The sequence below is a fragment of the Anas acuta genome, chromosome 3 (genome assembly GCF_963932015.1).
Source record: "Anas acuta chromosome 3, bAnaAcu1.1, whole genome shotgun sequence".
NCBI lineage: Eukaryota > Metazoa > Chordata > Aves > Anseriformes > Anatidae > Anas > Anas acuta.
This window is the reverse complement of record NC_088981.1, coordinates 59,031,484-59,054,427: the sequence shown is the minus strand read 5'-3', so window position 1 is coordinate 59,054,427 and position 22,944 is coordinate 59,031,484. Positions and strand designations below refer to the sequence as shown.

Genomic DNA, 22,944 nt, shown 5'->3' with positions numbered 1-22,944 from the left:
AAAGTTCCTTTTCTATTTGGCTATGCCTAGTTAGCGTTGGCAATACTCGGCCCAGGTCATGCCAGCTAAACAGCAGATCACTACAGGAAGATACTAAGGATGAACACAACACATTGTGGGTTTGATGTTTAACTAGGATTCCCTAAATTTTCTTAACATGCTTTTAACTCCACTTTGAGGTTTTTGTTTGCAGCGGAGGTGCTGGAAATCAGGTAATTCAATGTGTATTTACCATTTATATAATTACTTTTATTAAATTACTTGTATAATTTGTGTAAGTAAAAGATCACCAGAACACACAGTTATACTGTTTACAATTGCTCCGTCAGTTGATGCAATTACTATAAATAGGCTCAGAGACATCACTAATTAATGAAGTTGGAAGGGTAATGTAAGAAGCCTACTACTGCACATCTAGGGCATATGATCTTTAAGTTCAGATGCAGAAGGGTGATTTCTTTTTCTTCAGGGCTTTGGCGAGGATTTACTAAAAAGAACCCTCACACTCCAAATTGCCTTGGGATATGCATGCTCAGGAAAGAAAATAAAATAGTAGAGTCATGGCTCATTTTTAGCTAAACTTTAGACATTAAAAATGAAGCAACATCAGTGAAGTGTATGTACATGCCTTACTGATTTTAGTGGTTTTTATATATGCAGACTTAGAGAAGACTGATCTTTAAACCTGGAGTGATGTTGTTATTTCCCTCTTTATTTTGAACACAATAAAAATGTGTTTTATTTGCAATTTTAAGTATTTTTATAAACCAAATGTATTTTTTTTTTAATCTGGGAAGAAAAAAAAAAGTATTTATTCAGAGTCACTGGAGAAAAAATGTCGTCTTACAGAAAACCTTCAGAAGAAAATTGTGCATATTAACAGCTCTCTTGAGAGCAATAATAGACATTCTTTGCATTTATTCAGCAAATTTACATCCAAATCGGGAAGATGTTGGATTTGTCTCAGCTCACATTGAAATATTGCAAAAATCAACAGGGGAAAATGCTTCCCACAGAAGCAGGAAGAAATAAGCTTGCACAGTTCAGTTTGTACCTCTGCGGGAAACTGTAGGCAACATGACCACACCATTTCACTGAAATGCACATTTTCAGACACAGAATAAATAGTACCTACTAACTGCAGATCTAATGCATCCTGCTACAGCCTTGTAGCTGTACTGACTACAGGCCCAGCATCAGGCCTCCTGTGTACGTAAGCAATACACCCCTGCAGAGCTGCACTCAGAAGTCTCTCTTTAAATAGCTGTCTGTGAAGGATTCGGGATTAGATCCTAGCAGAGCTGTAGAAGTGTCATCCCCATTAACTATAATGAAAGCAACATTTTGCACACCAAAAATATATATACTCTTGTGGATTATTATCGGCTTTGATTCTGTATCATTTACTTTATTTTTTTTTCCCCCAGTGGAACGAAAGGCAATATTCCCAACACTCAGCTATGGTGTGGACACTGAGATGTCTTTTTGAAGGAGCCCATATAGCTTTTATATCTTCTCTCTGATTTCCTCCATCCCCAAATAATTTACCCAATACCCCCCAAATCTTCAACCCCAAACCACCTCCAAAATAGAGGGATCTGAGTGCCCAACTTCTCTGCTGATACCAGTCCACACTTTACAAAGTTATCTGAGTCATAGAGTCATGGAATATCCCAAGTGGGAAGGGACCCACAGGGATCATCGAGCCCAGCTCCTGAATCTGGGTTCAGAACAGAACTGAATTAGTTTCCCAGTTCTCCCGGTGCCATTGGCGTTAAAGCACCCCCTTCCTGGCAGAGAAACGCTGTGTGAAGACGGCACGGAGCACCTTCCCCCCGCACTGAGTCCCCTGGCGCAGCAGACCCATTTCACAGCTGGGCAAATGGAGGCCGGCAGGGCGGGCAGCTCCCGTCGGAGGTGTGAGCAGGGCGAAGCAGGGACGCCACGCTCATCCCTCGGGACAACGAGCGATCCCGTGAAGGCAGCTCGGGGAGACGGGCGGGCAGGGCAAAGCCCTCCCGCTGCAGGACACTGGGAGCCCGCAGTGACCCGACGGGGCGGTCGCCGCCCCCGGCCACCCCCCGGGGCTCGCCCGCGGTCCCGCGGCGGGAGGCGCGGCCCCGCCCCGCCCCGGCCCGGCTCGGCTCGGCCCGGCCCCCCCCGGCGGCGGCTCATTGATGAGCCGCGAGCCTTTGAGGAAAGGGCGAGAGCGCCCAAAGCGCTGCAAGAGCCCCGATTTTTCAAAGTGCAGCGTAGCCTGGGAACTTTGCATGTTTCGCCATTTTTCGCCTCCTGACTCATTTCTGTATCAAAAAAATGTGCTCTTTGGAGCTCGGCGGACACCCACCGCCTCTCCCGAGCGGCGGCGGCACATCCACGGCGCCTGGCAGCGGCGAGGGGAACTAGAGCAAAAATCCCCCGCGGCACGGGCAGCACCCCCCTGTCCCCTCTCCTCCCCCCCTTGCATTTCACACTTTCCGTCGGGGGGCGAGGGCTGCCGCGGGCAGCGCAGCAGGTGCACCCGAAAAGCGCCCCTAGGACCGGCGGGGAGGCACCGAGACCCCAATGCGGGTCACCAAGCCCCCCCTCCGGGAACGGCGTGGGGATCCCCGCTGCCCCACGCGAGGCGGGGGTCCCCGTGTCCCCCCCGTCCCCCCCCCCCGACGTGTCCCCCAGCGCAAGCCCTCCCGGCGCGGGGGCTGCGGCCGCACCGTCGAGGGGGTTGCGGGCGGGCAGCGGCGGGAGGAAGGGCGGGAGGCGGCGGGAGCCGGGGGGGGAGGAACGGGGGGGCCCCGCCGGGCGCAGCGCCCCGAGCCGCCCGCCCCGCGCCCCGCCGCCGCGGTTCGGGGCCGCCGCTCGGCGCCAGGCGCCTGCGCACTGCAGGGGCGCCAGATTTGGCGGGAGGGGGAGTGTCCAAAAGGCCTTTGTTTGATGGCATCTCTGTTTACAGAGTTTACTCTTTAATCTCAACCTGTTTCCTCCTCCTCCTCCCGCGGCTCCTCGGCACTCCGGTGCGCGGCGGCGGAGCGCCTGGGCGCAGCCCGGCAGCAGGGCGCGGGCTCCCCCCGTCCTCCTCCCCCAGCGGCCGGTGCGAGGATGGCCCGGAGACCCCGGCACAGGTAACGCGCCTGTCACTCGGCGCCGCGGACACCCCGGAGCGGGGGGCAGCGGCTCGGCAGACCCCCGACCCCCGCCCGGCAGCGGGGCACCCCGCGGCACGGCAGCGCCCGGCGCCCCCCGCCCCGAAGGCGCCGGCAAAGCGGCGGCCCCCGGACGGGGCGGGCGGCCCCGAGCCCCCCACGCGTGCCGGGGGGACCGGGGCTGGGTGCCCACGGCACGGCGGGGCTCTGCGCCCCGCAGCTGCCCACCGGGAAGATGTCGGGCGCAGGTAGCGCGTCCCGTCCCGTCCCGTCCTGTCCCGTCCCGTCCCGTCCCATTCATTCATTCAGTGCCGGCGGGGTGGGACGGCAGGTGGGCGGCGGGCGCGGGGTTGGACTCTTTTTTTTTTTCCTTTTTTTTTTTTTTTTCTTCTTCTTCGTCTTGACTTGATTTTGCAGCCGCGGTCCCTTTGCCGTCAGGAGCGCCGGTGCGGTTGCGCCCCGCCAGGTTTGGCTTCTCCCCGCACACGCCGCTCGCCACATGCCGGGGCGCGGCGGCGCGGGCGGGCGGCTGCGGGAGCTGCGGCTCCGACGGGGCGCTCGGCGGGAGCTGTCACCCGCGGCTCTTCCCCGGGACGAGGGCGATCCCGGCCGCTCCGTGCCGTGCCATGCCGTGCCGAGCCATGCCGTGCCGTGCCGTGCCGTGCCGTGCCGAGCCCGGGGCCGGGGGCAGCGGCGCCCCGGGGGCTGCGGGCTGGGCTGGATGGGACGGGACGGGACGGGATATGGATGGATGGGGTGGCCGCGTCCCCCGCTGCGGGGCGGGCGCGCAGTGCGGGCTTGTTGTCTAATTAGCCGGGGACGGCGGGTCGGACACGTGGAGGCTTTTTTCTCTTTCTCTTTGCAGCCCGGCATCCTCCCCGCTTCCCCTCCCCTCCCGCCGGGCTGCGTGTGACAGGGGAGAAAGTGGCGCTCCCGCCTTTCCCTGCCCGTCTGCGGGCGGCATTCGGGACCTCGGGGCGCGTCCCTAAGGGAAAAGGGGGCTCGCGGTGCGGGAGCGGGCGCAGGGCCGCCGGGCGAGCGCCGGGCCGTACTTTCGGTGCTGGCGGGGGGGTGCCGCCGGGGCCGGCTATGAATCAGCCGGGCTGTCTCTCCCGACAGCGAGGGGCAGCCGCCGCCTGCCTCGCGGGCGCCTCCCGCAGGGCCCCGCCGGGTGCGGGCTCGGCCGCCGGCCCCGGGGGGAGCGGGGGCGGCGGGGCCGGGGCCGGGGCTGCGGCAGCCCCGCGGGGCGCGGAGCGGAGCGGGGCCGGCGGCGGGAACGGGCGCGGGCTCTGCCCCGCGGGGCCGCTGCCCAAATTCCTTCAATCACGGGAGCAGCGGCGAGTCATTTCCTCTCCTCCCCCCCCCTTTCTCCTTTTTTTAATTCTTTTTTTTTTTCCATTTCTTTCTTTCTGTCTTTCTTTTTTTTTTTTTTTTTTTTAATTTTCATTCTTTCCCCCTTTCCTCCTTTTCCCACTTTTTCCTTTCCCTTCTTTTTTCTTTTCATTCATTTTCTTTTCTTTCCTTTTTAATTTTTTTTTTCCTTTCCTTTCCTTCCCCCTCCCCCGTACCGTTGCCCCCTTCACCCCCTGCCGCGGGGAGCCGCGGGCGGGGGGCAGAGGCGCAAAGCGACGCTGTCCCAGCGCCCGGTGCTCCTCTGAAGGTGCCGGGCGTCCCTAAACCCTATGGCCCCTCTCTCCTGCTGGAGAGCACAGGTAGCACGGCGGGGCTCGCTGCGTGCCGCGGCGGTGCCCGCCAGGCCCCGGTTATTTAAATAACCCGGCTGCCTCGCTGGCATCGCGGCGGGATGGCCGTGCCCCGCTGCGGGACGCGTCCCGGCTGCTTTTACCGCCTGCGAAACTCGTTTTCAAACCGATACTTGGAAACGGAGCCGCAGAGCTTCCTTTGGCATCCGGGCAGTCGCCCAGCTGTCTCCGCGTGTCGCTCCGAAAAGCGAACCCGCCGTCTGTGCGGGCCCCACGGGGCTGCCTCGGCTGCGGGGCCATGCGGGCTGTGGGGCTGTGGCACCGGGGCGTGAGGCAGGGGCACCCCGCAGAGGCCGGGGGGAGGCCGCTGGCGTCAGAGCGGGCTCCGGAAAGCATCCTGCCACACGCAAGGTTTGTGGCACATGCCGCAGGCCTGAGGGCTGAGGGCGTGATTAGCCCCGCGGAGTTTCGGAGAGTCTACGCTCAGCAGCTTGCGTCTGGGGAGGTGTTGGTGTCTTGGCTGAACAGCCCGTGCCTCGACTTAAAACGTGATCTCCCGACAACGGGATAACAGGGGAAACAATGCCCGGTGGTTACCTGGCGGAGGGTACAGTGGATTGCTTTATTACAAAACGACTTGATTTGAATGTCTCAGTCACACCTAAACGCGCCGCACCGTACCCCACTGTCAGCTACATCACAGATAGCATAGCATCGTCCCTTTTCTAGCACTGTGGTTTCCATCGCTCAGCTAAAGTGTCAAAACTGCTGTTCATATCTTAGAAGCTGGAAATAAAATATTTCCCACCAGAGAGGCAGCTCTTGTTGCAAAACACTCCTTTAGTTAACTGAGGTAGAGCAAGGGCTGTTTGTGAAAGCAGTAATAGAGCCCTTTCTGCCCATGGATAGCCTCTGGGGAAATCCCTTAGTCATGAATTAGGTGAGTAGCAGAGTATTTCAAAAACACTACGAGGTATTTAGAAATGGAGTAGAGGTAATAAAGTCTTAAGTTAGCAAACCGGGTAGTATAAAATGGCTCAGTCATTCATCTGTTGGTTGCAGGATATTAAATATCCTTGTCCTCGGCCCTTGTCTGTCTAGACCCATAAATGGCAGGCACGTTTTACATTAGTTTATTACATGTTAATGCTACCACTTACTGGCTTTACTTAATTAGAGAAACCTCTGGCTTCACAGATAGGGTCCATAAAGATAGTCTCAGACAAGGTTATTACTGGTCAGCTTTTTGTATTTGCACGCAGTCTATCTTATTTGGGAACAGTAGCGCTATCTGTTCTATTAAACATAAAAACCCCCTAATATTTTTCAGAACGTGTGGCATGAGTTAAAGATTTTGAGCGTGCACTTGTGTAATGGACACAGCCTCTAGTTCTCTTTATTGTCCCAAACATTGTATTTTAATTTGAAACCTTCATTGGTTGAAAGTTTGCCAAATGTGTAATTCACCACTGATCTAACAGTATGAGCAGGTCTAAACATGCACAGTAATAAGAAGGTTGCCAGCCCTTTGCTTGTATCTGTGGATACCAAAAACAGCAGAACCAGTTCGGAATACTAGAACAACAGAATGCAGAACAAAATCTTGTTGTGCAAGTTTTAAAACTTTTATCTGTGTAACCTTTGTAAAGATTGTAGTGTTTTTTTGTGTGCTTTGTAATTAAGCAGCTCAAGTCCTCATGTTCCGCTCTGTGTCTCCCTGTGTTTCCTTCTGCAGTATATACAGTAGCGATGATGATGAAGAAGATGTCGAGATGTACGATCATGATTATGATGGTCTGCTTCCTAAGACTGGAAAACGTCACCTAGGAAAAACCAGGTGGACCCGTGAAGAGGTACATATGAGTTCATTCATCTCCAGTGTGTGAAAAGCCGGAGAGAGAGCATGGATCACGTTCTTCTCTGAGTACTTATTTGCATGCCAACTTCAATGACAATGCCAAGCACATGAACAAGGATGTTTTCCAACTATTAGTTACATTCAGTGCTTTACTTAGCTTTGAGGACCACTGTTTTCTTTTAAATAAAATCTGTAAGCACCATTTTTTTTTAAATGTCCACCAAGGTCTATGTTACAGGTATTTGAGTCAGTGCAATCCCTGTTGGAGAAACAGCTCAGGAGTCACCTGCAGCACTGCTGGGTTGTTAGCGCTGCCTCTTTTTGTTTGAGAATGGTTGCCATGTGAGGATTGACGTGTGCTCAGTGTCCCACAGCAGCAAACAACTGTGGCAGACACTGCTGCAGTCCTTTTGTGCCATTTGAAATTTGCACTTTAATTGCAGTGTTATGATTCTGAGTGGAAATAAATTAAAAGCTGGAAGAAAGAAACCCAGCGGTACCAAAATTGAGCATTCAGAATGTGTTTGGCTTCTGAAGGTCAGAATGCGTCTTAGTCACAGTACCCTTGTGCTGACTTTCCAGATAAATTCTGGTATCAAACTCCTTCGCCAGGTGGAAGTCCTGTGGCCATTTAACTGGTTTGAGCTTATTGTGAAATACATTAATACAGTTATTAAGTTATGTTTTGACTTTCTTCTCTCTGACAACCTATATTGATATATAAACAGTGGCAGGTCACCTCTTGTAAGCGTTTTTTATTTTTTTAAATCATAGCCTGCTCTTGCAGGGATGGATGTGGTCTTGATACAGTGTGGGAGGAAAGGATGGCAGCGTAGCCCAATGGCCACTTTCCTGTCACATGAACTGGGAACAGACTGAGAGGCGCTAATGGGGGAAAGGGAGGGTCGCTGTCCTCCTCTTATCTCTTGGGGCACTTCTCTCTTGTGTTGCACGACTTCGATCTTTCCCAGGACATGGCATTGCTTTCCTTTGTCTTCAGGGTCTATATTTCTGACCTTACTATTAAAAATACTGGGACAAATTTCTTGCTGTTGCAAGTATGCAAAACTCCCTCACAACGATCAGGAGCAAAAAGGAGCCATTAATTTTATTGCGCATTCATTGTACGCGGACCAGCAATGAGCAAATTACTGGAACTCCCATTACTTGCAAGACATTTAAAGCTTGAGGCTGTGATTTTCAGAGGTCTCCAGACAGCTGGGTGCCTGAGTGTTACTGAATTTCATTGTTTTTCTGATGCTTGGCATCTAAACATCCATGCGCTCCTGTAAATACAGTACTAGAGTAACAGTTACATTGCTTTGAGCAGTAAAATGGGAATGTACAATGCAAGTCAAACAAGAGCACAGAAAAAGTCAGTCTTTCTCCTAGAAAAGAGTAAAGAGCCCACCAAAATCAATTTCTTCTGATCTAGGTAATTAAAAATATGAGAAGAGTACAGACCACCTCTTCTTATTCTCAGGACACGAACAAACAAAAGAAATAGATGCATAAAGAGCTAAAAAGGGGACACTTTTTTGAATACATTTCATTTGCATTGTAAGAGATTGCAATATTAATTATATTTGTTTGTTTGTTTGTTTTGTTTTTTAATGATTCAGGATGAGAAACTGAAGAAGCTTGTGGAGCAGAACGGCACAGAAGACTGGAAAGTCATAGCCAATTTCCTTCCTGTAGGTGGACATTGGTTTCTGTTTCCAGTTCTAGTGACAACTCTTTATCAGAGGGTTCCAAGTAAGGGAAGGGGGAGTGGCTTTTCATAGTTAATTTTTTTTGCAGGAGATATAAAACCTCTGCAGCTGGGGACCTCAGAAGTTTGGTTAGAATATTGTGGAAACCCATACCTTCATTTTCCTTGCATTTCTCAGAAAGGGTTGTTTCATCAAACAGGCTACAGTGGTGGGTAGGGAGATGTTGCACAGTAGATGGTCAATATAACACTGAAACAAAATGTCTTAGCACAAAGGAAAAGTAGCTTTGGTGAATTATAAGTGAGTGGTTTAGAAAATAATTGTTTTGTGAACACTTCAGCTCCTGTAGAAATACTACATGTGAAAACATGACAGCTATTGTACCAGATGGTGAAGATTCAGCTTGTGTAGTTGTGGCAATACAGTCATAACTGCAGAAAGTATGGAAATATTATCAAATTCAGTGAGCAAGCTGATAGTTCAGCATCTTCTCAGACTTCCCAAGTCTTAAATGTTTAGTACAGTACAGACCTACTGTACCGCTCACATGTCTTTAGTTCAATTACAAAACTCCCACGTGTTTAGTCATCGTAGTTGGCAGTGGAATATGTCGGGGACAAGTGTACCTAGATAAGAACATTATCAGTCTATGTTCATCTTTTTCAAAGAATGATCTACTTTGCATGTTTTACATTTCACTAGAATCGGACAGATGTTCAGTGCCAGCACCGATGGCAGAAAGTACTAAACCCAGAACTTATCAAAGGTCCATGGACTAAAGAGGAGGATCAAAGGGTAATCAGTTTTCCTTTCCATCTGATTAATACCTTAATAATGGATTTTGTGTTTTGGGGCAAAATTCCTAGAGACTTCAGTGGTCTCAGCTGTAATGTGGTCTGAGGCAGGACTGATCCTTTAGTATCAATGTTGAGTATTTGTTTGCATAGTGCTTTCTGAGTTTTCCACACAAATTAATTAATGTTGCTTTACAGCACTGTCACATAGAAATGCAATCTAGAAATGTCTTAATTATTGCCAGATTTTTTTCCTTTTGGGTAAAAGTGTAAATGGGAAATGGGGAACCTTAATCATGTGTTAGTTTTACCTTGGCAATTTTGAGAAATGTTGTTGAAACTGTTACCCCACCACAGAAAAAAAAAATAATTAATTGATTCATTATGCATCATTAAATACAGGCAGTTTTTATGTCCTTCTTTGAAGGTAATAGAACTCGTGCAGAAATACGGTCCAAAGCGCTGGTCTGTCATTGCTAAGCATTTGAAGGGAAGGATTGGAAAGCAGTGCAGGGAGAGGTGGCACAACCATTTGAATCCAGAAGTGAAGAAAACCTCCTGGACAGAAGAGGAAGATAGAATTATTTACCAGGCACACAAGAGACTGGGAAACAGATGGGCAGAAATTGCAAAGTTGCTGCCTGGACGGTAATGATATATACCTTCAGCTTTTAAATAGGAAAAAAGGGAAAAGCTGCAGGTCTGAGCAGGCTGTTTCAATTGCCTCGGCCTGCACATTATACATCAAAAATTTTGGAATCAAAACGTGGCAAGCCAATGACATCAATGTGTGTTTGTCTCGGTGGGGAACTGTACTATTTGGTCAGTACGTGGAACAGTTCGATATTTTTATGTGCTTTTAATGTTTGCCAGAGTCAAAAAAGCAGTAAGTAGAGCAAGATCATGACAGTTTCCTAAATGTATGTGCAGTCTTATTTTGTGCTTTCAATTAATCGACAAGATTTCAATTGGTTTAGCAGTGAAGGATCAGACTCTGCAAGTGGAACTTTACATTCAGCTAAGGGTATACCTGCAAAGTGACATCCTGTCAGTTTATTCAGAATGGTTTAAGAGAAGGCTGCTTCAGCATTTGTAATTGCTCATGAATCATCCAGTTTTCACCTGGTAAAAATCCATGTATAACATAGGAGAAAATGACTTTCTCACACTAGAGTCATAGACATACTTGTCTCATTGAAAATATATGCACAAGTTGTGTGCAATTTCAAAGAATCAGTATCTTACACGCTCTGTAGTAAAAGTGACTCATCATCAAGTGTAGTCAAGCAAATAATGTAACAAAAGAGGGTTTTCCTTTTCCATTTTTATTCCCGTTTTATTCCTGGCAAAACATCTTCAAGATGTAACTGTAATGCCTGAGATCCTTTTAAATGGGCATTCCATAAGTTTTTTTTGCCTTCAAGAAGAAAACAAGAAAACAGTTGCCACTTGGCAAGTTTTTCTGTAGCCTTCACATATCACAGATACTAATGTCAACAGTATCGTGTGGTGGTGATTTTTTTCAAGTAGAGGACCTGTTGCTAAGTGTATTCTTACAGCCTCACAGAATTTAAGCTTGCTTTTTCTGATTAATGTATTTGAGAATTTGAATCTCAGTTTCCCTGCAGCTAAGAAAAATCACAACAGCTCTGTTTACTGGATTTGCCTACATAGGACAATGTTGTCATTGTCTAGGTGGCCAATTGGAAAGTTGTTTGGGAGTTAGTCTAGCTGTGCTCCATAGTTTTTCTTTCCAGCAATGGAACACAATAAAACAGTAAGACTTACAAAGATGCTGTTGGCAGTCTTCAGGGTAGTCTCAAAGGGTTGTTGGCCTTCTCTGTCACCTCACCTCATGGGAAAGAGGTGAAGCTGAAGTTGTTAATGTCTCATAGTTTGAGTACTTCAGGCTTAGAGATTACTTCAAAAAGTGTATAAACAACATTACCCCATTTGTATTTTTCCCTGCCTTTTGTGAGAGGCTGAGAGTAGTGTCTGTAAAGGTCAGGGCTGGAGGAAGGTCAGGGAAGGGCTGAAGGTTTAAACAGAAATGCTAACAGCAGTTTCCTGCCCGTTCACCTCAGTCTGAATTGGAAGCACTTGCTTTTAACACCCCGCACTTTTAACATTGGTGTTTCTGTTGCAGGACTGATAACGCTATCAAGAACCACTGGAATTCCACCATGCGCCGCAAGGTTGAGCAGGAGGGTTACCTGCAGGAGTCCTCCAAAGCTGGCCACGCCTCGGCAGCCACCGGCTTTCAGAAGAGCAACCACTTGATGGCCTTTGCTCACAACCCGCCTTCTGCCCAGCTCCCAGTGGCCAGCCAGCCCCCGCTGGGCAGTGACTACCCCTACTACCACATCACTGAGCCACAGAACGTAAGCTCCCAAGAAACATTTTTGTTTTGCTGTGTTTAATGGGTGGGTGCGATTTGGCCGTATCTGATTCCAGGAAGAGCGAAGGGTTTTTTCCTGGTCTCTGAGGACGTGTTTGAGGTCAGGCAAGGATGGCTTTGACTTAAGCACTGATGGGTCTATGTACACTTTAAATTGACTGCTGGTGTTCAGGTGGTGGAATCAGGTTTAGCGTTTTTAGTGTATTGTAAGCAATGGGAATGTTTTGAGTACTGTTTTTTACAGTGGTGAATATGTATGCATTTTGAAAATCAGTTGAATCTGGTTAATTCTGTCTTGTATGTCAAAATCTCCCACATTCACTTCAGTCATATTCTGTTTATGGGTTGCCTGTCAGAACCAAGTAAACAAGTATTGTTTTTAATCTGATTCCTTTCCTATTAGTGATTAATAATGAAACAGCCCACTGCTTTAAACACTCACATTGTAGAGTTTTAGACGATAATAAATTGCATCTTTTGCATTTTCACTTCAATTTAGAAAAATCTTTCAAATGCGTCTATAAATTATTCATCTTTTCTCATTCAGGAAGGGTACATACTTCACATATGAATTTTCCTTCTTCCTCTGTAATGCTCACTGTCATATTCCTAAAAGCTGTTTATTTTGCTTGTAAATATTTCTGTTTTTTTTTTGCTATTTTATCTCCATATCTTATAAATTTTAAAGGCAAATTTTTGTTTAACACAAATTCACAGTGCCGGCAGATAACAGTGTCTTTTGTTTTTTTGGCCTAGGTCCCTGGTCAGATCCCATATCCAGTAGCACTGCATGTAAATATTGTCAATGTTCCTCAGCCAGCTGCTGCAGCTATTCAGGTAGATAATTTGAACATAATTTTGAGAGTCAATTTGTTAAACATTTGCTAAGTCAAAATGCAAACATCTTACATTAAGGAAACATTTTAATGTAATATGTGTGGAGAGAAAATGGGGAAGGTGGGGGAGTTCTGACAAGGCTAATAATTGTTTTTTCTGAAGTGAATTTAACACACAATAGTTGTCTTCTGGTGTGGTAGCTTTCACTTTCTCCATTTCAAATGTCTGTACTGAAATTCAGCAGGGACTTTGATAGTGGAAAACACAATTGACGTTTGTTTCATCTTTGAGTCTAATTTGGCTATTATAACCACAGGACGGCAAGCCATAAGCATTTTAGTTGCTACATCCTATCAGACCTTTATCTTTTCTTTTCCCTTAACTCTTAATTTCAGAGACACTATAATGATGAAGACCCTGAGAAAGAAAAACGAATAAAGGAATTAGAGTTGCTACTAATGTCGACTGAGAATGAACTGAAAGGGCAGCAGGCATTACCAGTAAGATTGTCACTGTGTGCTTGGATGGAGGGATAGCAGCATTACCCCAGTGCTTGTCTTTTTAACTTTTTATTCCCCCTTTGCCTTCGATACTAATCAAGGCTCTATATTTCCGTTTTAAAAGGATGAAACATAGCACATGTATACTCTGTATCTGCCTTATAAATTCTTCGATAAAAAAAATCAATTTGCGGGTATTTTACTTTGCAAAGTGGGAGCAGGGCTGGGCTCTGTAATATTACATAATATTGGAACCATCATGATCGTACTAAAATGAAAAATCCCACAGATCTTAAATCAATAGGATCTGCATTTCTGAAAGTGTGCAATGGTTCATATGATGAAAATGTAGTGCCTGTACGTTAGATTTTTCTTCTCTGTTGTATTCTTTTCTTCAGCTATGTTTTATACTTTGTAAGCTTCAGACCTGGTGCATGTTTGACAGTTCGTTTTACTTCTCCGAATAGTGTTAGATCCTTCATAACTGCATGTGTGGAACAAATGCTGGCTATTACTGAATTCTCACACTTCGTTGTATATGCCATTGGATGTTAATATGTGAAAAACCTTACTTAGTCACTTAACACCATCACCAAAGCCAAGAATCTCCCCAAATCGTTTTTGAAGATAGGTGATAGCCAGCAGTTTCTTTTATATATATATATATTATTTTTTTTTCTATTTTTGGGTAATATTTAAATTAATAGTAAAACAACTGCATGCATGATACGTTAGTTTGGCCACTTTTTAACTTTAGTTAATATTTTGCAATTTCTTCTGTTGCATGATCACACTGGAAAGAAACTTCTGTTAATTTGTTCTTCTGCTTTCCTAACCACGTTGATTTGACAGCCTCTTCATTGCATTGGTGTAAGCTGTAGCGTTAGACAGGGATAGAAGAAGAAAAGGAGATAAGCAAACAAAAGCAACTCTAACTCTAAACCCTTTAGCCTTTTACAGTGCTGAGTGCTCACTAGGGAACTCCTGCCGTTTCTTGCTTCTCACAGAAAATGGCTTGCAGACAGCTTTTGAACTGTTTGGAGTTAACGCAGTATGCATTGATAACATGTTAGTCATGATCCATGCTCATAATCCTGGAAGTAAATTATGAGGTAACTTTGGGATAACAAATAAGATGCTGATATTACTTAAAACAAGATCTTGCACTGATGAAAGGAAACATCTTGACAATTGTTTCATAGGCATAAGTTTTTAGATGATGATGCAACTACTTTTATCTTTCCTCCAGTGGCATCTGACACCTTGTGCAATTTCATTGCTAAGTTCCTTCTGCCTTTTCCCCCCCCCCACTTTCTCTTTTTTTTTCCTTCTTCTTTTAGACACAGAACCACACATCCAACTACCCCGGCTGGCACAGCACCACGGTTGCTGACAATACCAGGACCAGTGGTGACAATGCACCTGTTTCCTGTTTGGGGGAACACCACCACTGTACTCCATCTCCACCGGTGGATCATGGTTGCTTACCTGAGGAAAGTGCATCCCCTGCACGGTGCATGATTGTTCACCAGAGCAACATCCTGGATAATGTTAAGAATCTCTTAGAATTTGCAGAAACACTCCAGTTAATAGACTCCGTAAGTAGAACTGCCTCCTCAGGTGAATTTGTGTGTGGTCAAGGAGTAAGGGGAGAGGAACTGGGACCATCCTAAAAGTGGTTTTTTTTTTCTTTTTGTTTTTCGTTTTTCTGAGTAACTTCTAACTGCTGTGAGATCTGAAGCTTAGCTTCTGTATAACAACACACGGTTGCTCGTAAATGAAGCCCCCAGCTGTGAAAACGTGTGCTTTTTGTGGGTGTCACCCTTTCCTGCTGCATCTTGGTATGGGGAGTGTGATTCTTAGCAAATACACAATAGGAGTTTGAAACAGGCTCTTACTATATTGCATCTCCTTAAACTAAAATCAGAGACACTGTGGAAGATTTTAAGCACTGAAACAAAACTTTTTTATATTTGAAATGACACATTTTGTAGGTTTATGTGTGGCTGCTCATGTATCTGCACCCTTTTCTAAAACTTTTTGTCGTAGCATCAATAGCTGCTTCTCAAGGCTTAAGGAGCTTTTCCTGGCATATGTGAAGAATACATGGATTTTAACTTATAGGTAGCTGAGTGACATTGACACGGCTTTTTCTCATTATGGTCTCCAAGAAACCGTATATAACAGGCGTGGTGCATTGAAATAGGTTTGTTGGTGGCACCTTGCTTCAGCTGCAGAGATGGCTGCTTCACGCCGTGCCATGTCACATTCATCATGTCCAGAGCAGTCATGCTGGTTTAGAGACCAGTCCTGGTTTAGAGTCCAAGGCGCTCATTTCTCTGTAATGATTTTCTGTCTTTGTACCCTGCAGAAAATGCTGGACAAGCAGATAGCAAGGACCTCATTTGACTCATTGTTTCTTTAGAAGCTCAGTTGCCAGCAACACTGTTAGGGTGATAGCTCGATATGCTTGAGGTATCAACTGAAAACACACAAAAGCCATCAGATTATTACTACTCGAATAAACAGGGTCAAGTGGAAATGAATTGGGAAAGACTTTGCTGGTGGTGGTTACTGGTATATCCTAGCGCTGTATTTTCATGAGGTGGCACTATACACTGTCTTATAGCTCCGTGCCTCCCACGTTGTTTCAGGATCCTTCATCATGGGGTGATCTCAGCAGTTTTGAATTCTTTGAAGACACAGACACTTCGGCTAGCAAAGCTCCCTCAGGCAGAGCCGCACAGCTTCAGCACAGAGCGGCCAGTGCATGTAGACCTCCAGGACACCCCATCACAAACCTGAGCAAAATCTTGTCGAGTCAGGGCCCTCCTGGCTCACCAAAGTCCTTGTCTGCCTCACAGGGCAGCCCGGCTCCGTGGGTGCTTCTTCGCAAAAGGAGAGGGCACTCCAGCCCCTTAGCCAGTGGCCGCAGTAGCGCCTCGGTACTGGCTGACGGCAGCAGCTCAACTCCTAAGCGCTCCCCTGTCAAAAGCCTGCCCTTCTCTCCCTCGCAGGTAGATCAAGACTTCTGCACAGATGTTACTAATTCTCAAAAGTCACCGCAGTGTTAACAATTTAGAAACTAATCCCTTGGAACAAATGACTAATTGCCGTTGTGCTTGTTGATTTCACTCTGTGTTTGAATCTTCTCACTGCTCCTAGTCTTCACCACTGGGTTCAGATCACCAGCAAGCTAACTGTTGATTCTCTTCTTTTAAATTCATCTGTGGGGCTTGGGTTTTTTTGTTTGTTTGTTTGTTTGCTTGATTTGGATCATTTTTGTAGGAGAGTACAATTGCTTGCTTTGCTTTTGCTGTTAACTCCTTCAACTACCAGAGTTTAACATTTCTGATCATTTGTAATACTTTCCATCTCTGTCCACTTACAGTATGATTCACATCGACATAGAAAACCCCAAGCTGCATTTAAATAGCATTCAGGTTGTGAGACAAACTGACAACAACCAGAAAATTCAAATCGTGGCTCGTCATCCTCAATACCAGCCATGTGGGGTGGAGTAGGAATGAGGAGAAAATTGGCCTCTTAAAATTACCTGGTGTGCACTTTGAAATTCCTGTCCATTGTTGCTTTGTTTCACAGCTGTGGCACTATTTAAAAGTGTTGTGTTTTGGTTTTGTTTGTCTGTTTCTGTTGTGTTTGCCTTGGTTTGGTGTAGTCCTTACAGTCAGAGAAACACTATTGCATGAAGGTTACCAGAAGATTGCAAATAATGACCTCCCACTATATCTCCAGTTATGCATTAGGTATCTTAATCATAAATCATTTGCCCAGTGAAATGATACCACGACACTCACAGATTTGTAGACACTAGAAATGGAAGCCACATTTTAGGTTACTAAGTAGAACTTGTGCAAAAGCAATTTTCTCCAGACTGTTACCACTGCCTCCTTTTCAGTCAGCTGTCTCCATTCCAAAACACTCCATGCAGCCATCACAGGCAGCAATTTTCATTTTATGCTGTGACAGTGGAGCACTTTGTTTTGAGAGAGAGATAATAGGAAATTTTGCTTACTGGCATAACTGCTTTATTTACTACTTCAAAAATTCCTCGATTCCCCTAATAAATCTTTGTGGAGTTTAGCCCCATCTCCTGTGAGTTTCTCTTTGAAACATCCCCTACTCCTTTTCACTTGGTTCTTACCTCAAGCAAGAGGTAAGACTTACCTTACTGCTCTTAATTTTAATTAATTAAATTAATTAATTTAATTAATTTAAATTAATTACAATATATGTGCAGAAAATCCAAAGCAGGTTTTTAAGATTTTTCTCTTGAAGTGATGGAGAAAGTTTCTGATTGGGACAGAGTGTCATTTTGTTTGTAATTTCCCACTCCAGAAATGCTAGTTTTTGCTTCATGAGTACTCCGACCTGAGTACAGTTTTGTCACATAGTCTGGTACCCCACATGCACCTACCCATATTGTAGAGAGAGGAGATTTACTTGCAGCAGTGAGAGAGAAATGGTTTCTTTTTCTTCTGTTCAATAAAGTCAACTTAAGAAGTCAGCCTTGCAATCTAGATGGTCTTGCTGATTTTTCCTCTTCCTGCCTACAGTTCTTAAACACCTCATCCAATCATGAAAATCTGAACCTGGACAACCCTGCGCTAACTTCCACACCAGTGTGTGGCCATAAGATGGCTGTTTCCACCCCATTCCACAGGGACCAAACATTCAAAACTCAGAAGGAAAATCATGTGTAAGTCTGTAATCGCATTTTGTTGTCAGATTCACTAGGGTTAACTTTTTCAGGTTTGCACACAACCAAAGTTCTGGGTAACTGTATGCTTCCTGTGGAGATGTGCTCTAATACATTAAGATTTTTCTTAGTTTGGAGTAAAACTTTCACTGAATAACTTCAGAGATGGGTTATTGTCATTCACATAGACTCAAGTTTTTTTTTTAAACAAAGCCGTTCTGCCTTGCCACAGTTAAATAGATGTTCTTCCAGAAAAGAAAAATGGAGTATATGATTGCTGGAAAACATTTTTCAGAGTCTTATCGCTGTCGTTGCCTGTATGCATGTATTTTTTTAAGGAGCTAATATTTCTAAGCATGTTCCTTTAAAGTTTTTCTCCCTCTTTCTAAAGTTTCAGAACTCCCGCAATCAAGAGGTCGATATTGGAGAGCTCTCCGAGAACACCCACTCCATTCAAAAACGCACTTGCAGCTCAGGAAATCAAATACGGTCCTTTGAAGATGCTGGTAAGAAGGAAACAATGATAAAAGTTGCTTTGATATTAGTGCAGAGGGATGTTCTGGGACTTGCATGTAACGTTTCTTCCTTTCAGCCTCAAACTCCGACTCATCTTGTAGAAGATCTGCAGGACGTTATCAAGCAGGAGTCGGAGGAATCTGCAATAGTGGCTGGGCTACATGAAAGTGGACCCCCTTTGCTGAAGAAAATCAAACAAGAGGTAAATCGCAAACTTACCTGAGGCAATTTAATTCAGCCCTCTTTGCTGAGAAACTTAGACCAATACCATTTTCTGTTAAATAGCTGTGTCTGTTTTTCTTTCATGTGAGCCCCAAGATCTTAGTGTCGGTTCTATATAGTGTACTAGGCATGCCTAATTCATCTCCCATTGATTTCCATAGAAGTCTTTCTGCTGTTTTCAGCAGGGGTTTGCTTGGGCTGTTCTAATGCAGTTTTCATTTGAAACTTAAAAAGAAAAAAAATTAGACAGGAATTTGGATTGAATCTTTCTAATATTGGTGAAAACTATAGAAGAACCCCACAGGGACCAAGCTACATGGAGTGACTTAGAAACCTGAACATTTGAGGACGTTGCATTATATTACTTTGTCACTAAAATTCTAAAAATACATATATTCTCAATCCTTTTTAGGGGATTAAACTCTTGAATACTGACAGCGCTGAGTGCAAGTATTCAAAGTTTTATTAGGAGGGGATTTTTTTGAGAACCTTGAACATCTTTTTCAACAAAGAGCAAGGTTGCTGTAAAAGAAAGTACTGTAAATGCGTTGTGCACAGCTGTGAAGAATATTTGTTCGATTTGTTAAACAACTGACAGATATATCTGCTTCTGGTCAGTTAGATACTGTTATTTTCATGGTTCCTTTCCTGCTTTTAGGTGGAGTCTCCAACAGATAAAGCTGGAAATTTTTTTTGCTCGAATCACTGGGAAGGGGAAAACCTGAACACTCAGCTCTTTACACATGCACCTACTATGGAAGATATGCCAGTAAGTGCGAGCTTTCACACCACTAAATGATTTTTTTTTTTTCTGTTTTGCACCCCTTTCAGTTCTTAAAAGGAAAAGATTTTTTATGGTTGACCTTCCTCACCAGTAGGCATTACTAATTACATCCATATTGTTTTCCTGTATTAAGCACATAAGAAGCAAAATTGTGCTCTTAATTAGATCACTGTGATGCGTATAGAAGGCCACAGAAGTTGCAGTCTCTGAAAAAGCCCTTAGTCTTTATAAAAAGCGTGCACGTGGAGGGCATCTGTGCCTGCGTATAGAAATGAGTGGGTCACAGAGTTAAAACTGTGAAAAGAAGAAGACACTCTGTTTTGTTTTGTGCAGAGGAGACCTGGCATGTTCATGGTTCCCTTTGTCCCACCAGACTGCTTGGTGCTGCTGTTGTTCTTGCACTCAGGAGTTCCAGGCTGAGCTGTGCTCCCAGGCTGAGCATGCATTTGTGGGGGTGCACAGCACTGCTTGCTTCACAGTCAGGCCAGGTTTGCTTTTAATATGTTCAAATTCAGGTTGTTTTCTTGAGTTCCTGACAACATTTTTTTTTTCTTTCCCTGTTCAGAATCTTCTTACCAGCTCCATTTTAAAAATGCCAGTGTCGGAAGAGGATGGTAGTTTTCATAAAACATTTGCCATGCCTAGGAACAGGCCACTAGCTAGTCCACTGCAGGTAACAAAAAATACCCTTATATGTATATATATAAATGTCCTTTATGTATGTGTATATGTATACATACCTAATGCTTTCCGACAGACTGATTTTAGGCTTTTGGATAAGGGAGAATGTTCAGGTGAACATGGTTGAGGATTGCGCCATGCCTGTGGATGCAAGGAGATGGTGCTCAGAGCAGTGCTGGGTTGCTGAGCGTGGCAAAGCCTTTCACGTGGGGTGCTGCATCTCAGCAGGCTCCGGTGTTGCAGGGGTGGGATAGTCCCTGGCTGGCTTTCACACCACGCCAACCATTACTCACCAAAGCGATTCCCAGGCACGGTGCGGGAGCTAACGTAGGCCGGAGGCTCTTTTCTGCAGACTTGTTGGACGCGGTTGTGCTGTTTTGGAGAGCAGGAGGGTTTGATAGTAGGGCGCTGGCCAGAACTTGTCAGCCAGCCCGGGGCGGGAGGAGGGACTCCAGCAGCCCTGGTGCGCAGGTTTGGTGCAGCCGGGGCTCCTTGTGCACTAGCTCCGGCAGCACACCGGAGATGCAGGAGACTCCTAAATTCTCCTTGTACATCATGAGGCCTCTGAGCTGAATTAAATGTGCGACACTTAATGAGAGACAGGTGTCAGGCTGGATTTGGGGCAGGTAGGCTTCTTCCAAGTGTTAGCAGTTCTATACATTTGCTATGTTTTTGAATAAATAAATCACTATTATATAGGGCCTGATCCAAAGCCCACCAAAGTCATTAGCAGCCTTTTTGTCAATTTGTGTAGACTTCAGATCAGGCCCTCCAACCTCTTTCAGAGAACAAAATGCAGTGTAGATAATGATTAATTGTACTTCCACTACAACCCTTATTTTTGAGGTGGATGAGTAAGTGATTTTACATCCCTTCTCCACATGGGTGAGTTGAGGGAGAGCGTGTCATTCCCCAGAGTGAGTCACTGTCAGAAAGGAAATTATAACTCCACCGTTCCTGACTTTCAGAAAGACAGTCCACGTGGCTAAACCTTTATTTCCCCTCTCTCTCTAAAATTTACAGTAGGGGTTATTTGCAGTAAAAAAGAATGAATGAAACCTGGTTTAGATTAAGCCTTTCTAGCCTGGCATTATAAAGATATTAAAATTTCACACATGTCCCCGTTTTTGCATTTCAAGCATCGGTAATATATGCTGATGGCAGTAACAGACCTGTGTGAGAACTGGATTTTTATTTTGTAGGAATTCCATGATTTCATCACGTATTTTCCCTTTGAAATGTGAATGAAATATCCTGAAATTTAAACAAAGCAAACCACTTCTGGATGAAACATTGCAGTTTACTGTGGAGCAGGTTTACATTTTGCGTTGTAGAGTTTTTCGGTGAAAACAGCTTCAGGGAGCAGGGTCAGTGTCTCCCCTCTGCAGGGGGGTGTCCACAGTGGCAAAGACTCACCCTCACACTTCCTGATTTGCTCTTTGCTCATGAGCTGCACCACGGTAGGGGGCCAGAGGAAGGTTTGAAGACTCGCCCTCTCTCTGCAACCTGAATTTAAGGCAGTCGTTTGGGGCCTGACCTTGAACCATCTCGTGGTGGAGCAACCCAGGGCTCCCACTCTGTGGGTACATGTGCCTGGGTTCTCTGGTGCCTGGCCATGTCCGGCAGCTGGACCCCAGGCTCCTCAGTAGACTTAGGGCAAAATTTTCAGGTAGCTAAATAGAATTATGGCATAGGTTGTCCTGTTATGTGGTGGTTGCCTGCACTCTGCCTGTAATAAAAATGAAGCATCTGAGGTGCCTGTAGAGTAGGATCTTTTGATCTTGGGTATAACAATGTTATGTTTCCTGCTATCTAAAAATAATTTCTTTACAAGCTGCTATAAACGAAAGGTCTTGTTTAACCTACTCTTCTAACTCATGCTGATTTTGGCCAGGAAGTTTATACAAATAAGGTTGTGGCCTATTCTGGATCCCATTCTTTAGTCCTTGGTCAGGAAAAACCTTTAGTTTTGCATGCTAAAAGTCAGGTATTCTCATTGTTTAGATAAAGAGGACTTTTGCTTAGGTAGAACTGAGTTAAAAAGGATTTCCCAACTCATCTCAGTGTTTAAAAAGTGTTGAACTGAAAGAAAAAGCAGCTGTAAAAAGCCCCCAAATGAATACTTAGTTGCAGCTTCTTTGTGTACCAGTATGAAGGTAAAATTATTCTACTTGACAATGAAGAAACACTGAGTGTTTCAAATGAAATGTAACCTAAAAAAAAAAAAAATGAGGTTAGAGGCATATGTATCTGCAGCATAGACAGGTTTTTCAGAATGAAATACAGACATTTCATGACACTGCTGTATTGGGTGTCCACCACTGAACAGTCTTAGTGCCACGGCTATGAGGGGGAATCTTCTTCCCCAACAAAGCTTGCTTGGCCCCAAGAGGGGAATTTGGTGTCATACAGCACCAAAAAGAGCTGTGGTCTGGATCTGATTCATGCCAGAACGGGTGTGCTGCTGCTGTGTCCCTGTGCTCCCCATCCGTCACAGGGCAGCCGTGTGCCTATCTTGAGTACACAGACTGTCTAAAGGGTGCAAAGGTGCAAAGCAATTGAAAATGATGGTATTTGCGCTTCATTTTTGACTTGTAGCATTTTGTACGTGATCAGATTTTAATGTGTTACTGTTCCATGCTTTCCAGCTTTTTGTTGTGTTGCCGATGTACACATATTCACACGCACACACATGGATGCACACACACTGAACTAAATCCATCGATTCCATGCAGGTAGAAATGAAACACCAGGGAACTCATCGGGGTGAAATTTAATTGTGTCTGCATATGTTTACATTGCTGCTGTTAATACTTTGGGACTGATCCAACAATTCTTACTGAGGCAAATTCTCACTGACTTCAGTCCAAGCATGAATTATAGCACTCTTTCCACACTGGGACGCGTGCATGGAGAGGGAAGAGAGAAAGAGCACTACACTTTTTTTTTCTCCCAATACTCTTTTAATACACTTTGTTCCTAAAAATCCATTTTGTTTTAAATTTCAACTTACTTAAGAAGGAAGTAGTGTATTTACCAGCCTGCAACATTTTTCATTGCTTTAGTAACTTGCACTGCA

General features: G+C 45.2%; 1 protein-coding gene across 6 annotated transcripts in view; it reads left to right on the top strand.

Moving 5' to 3' along the window:
• The first annotated feature begins 2,957 nt into the window (after nucleotides 1-2,957).
• Nucleotides 2,958-22,944, top strand: part of MYB (MYB proto-oncogene, transcription factor) — a 28,104-nt gene continuing 8,117 nt past the window's right edge. The window contains exons 1-15 of one of the 6 annotated variants that reach the window (XM_068677354.1): nucleotides 2,958-3,119; nucleotides 6,579-6,696; nucleotides 8,324-8,395; nucleotides 9,116-9,208; nucleotides 9,635-9,855; nucleotides 11,354-11,588; nucleotides 12,362-12,442; nucleotides 12,838-12,942; nucleotides 14,283-14,540; nucleotides 15,807-15,959; nucleotides 17,520-17,662; nucleotides 18,054-18,168; nucleotides 18,255-18,380; nucleotides 19,059-19,169; nucleotides 19,750-19,857. In XM_068677354.1, the coding sequence (XP_068533455.1) occupies nucleotides 3,097-3,119; nucleotides 6,579-6,696; nucleotides 8,324-8,395; nucleotides 9,116-9,208; nucleotides 9,635-9,855; nucleotides 11,354-11,588; nucleotides 12,362-12,442; nucleotides 12,838-12,942; nucleotides 14,283-14,540; nucleotides 15,807-15,959; nucleotides 17,520-17,662; nucleotides 18,054-18,168; nucleotides 18,255-18,380; nucleotides 19,059-19,169; nucleotides 19,750-19,857 (1,962 nt within the window). In that variant the 5' untranslated portion in view covers nucleotides 2,958-3,096. Of the gene's footprint in view, nucleotides 3,120-4,585; nucleotides 5,451-6,578; nucleotides 6,697-8,323; nucleotides 8,396-9,115; nucleotides 9,209-9,634; nucleotides 9,856-11,353; nucleotides 11,589-12,361; nucleotides 12,443-12,837; nucleotides 12,943-14,282; nucleotides 14,541-15,596; nucleotides 15,960-17,519; nucleotides 17,663-18,053; nucleotides 18,169-18,254; nucleotides 18,381-19,058; nucleotides 19,170-19,749; nucleotides 19,858-22,944 lie in introns of those variants that run through there. The other 5 variants (XM_068677350.1, XM_068677351.1, XM_068677352.1 and 2 more) reach the window with 5 other exon arrangements.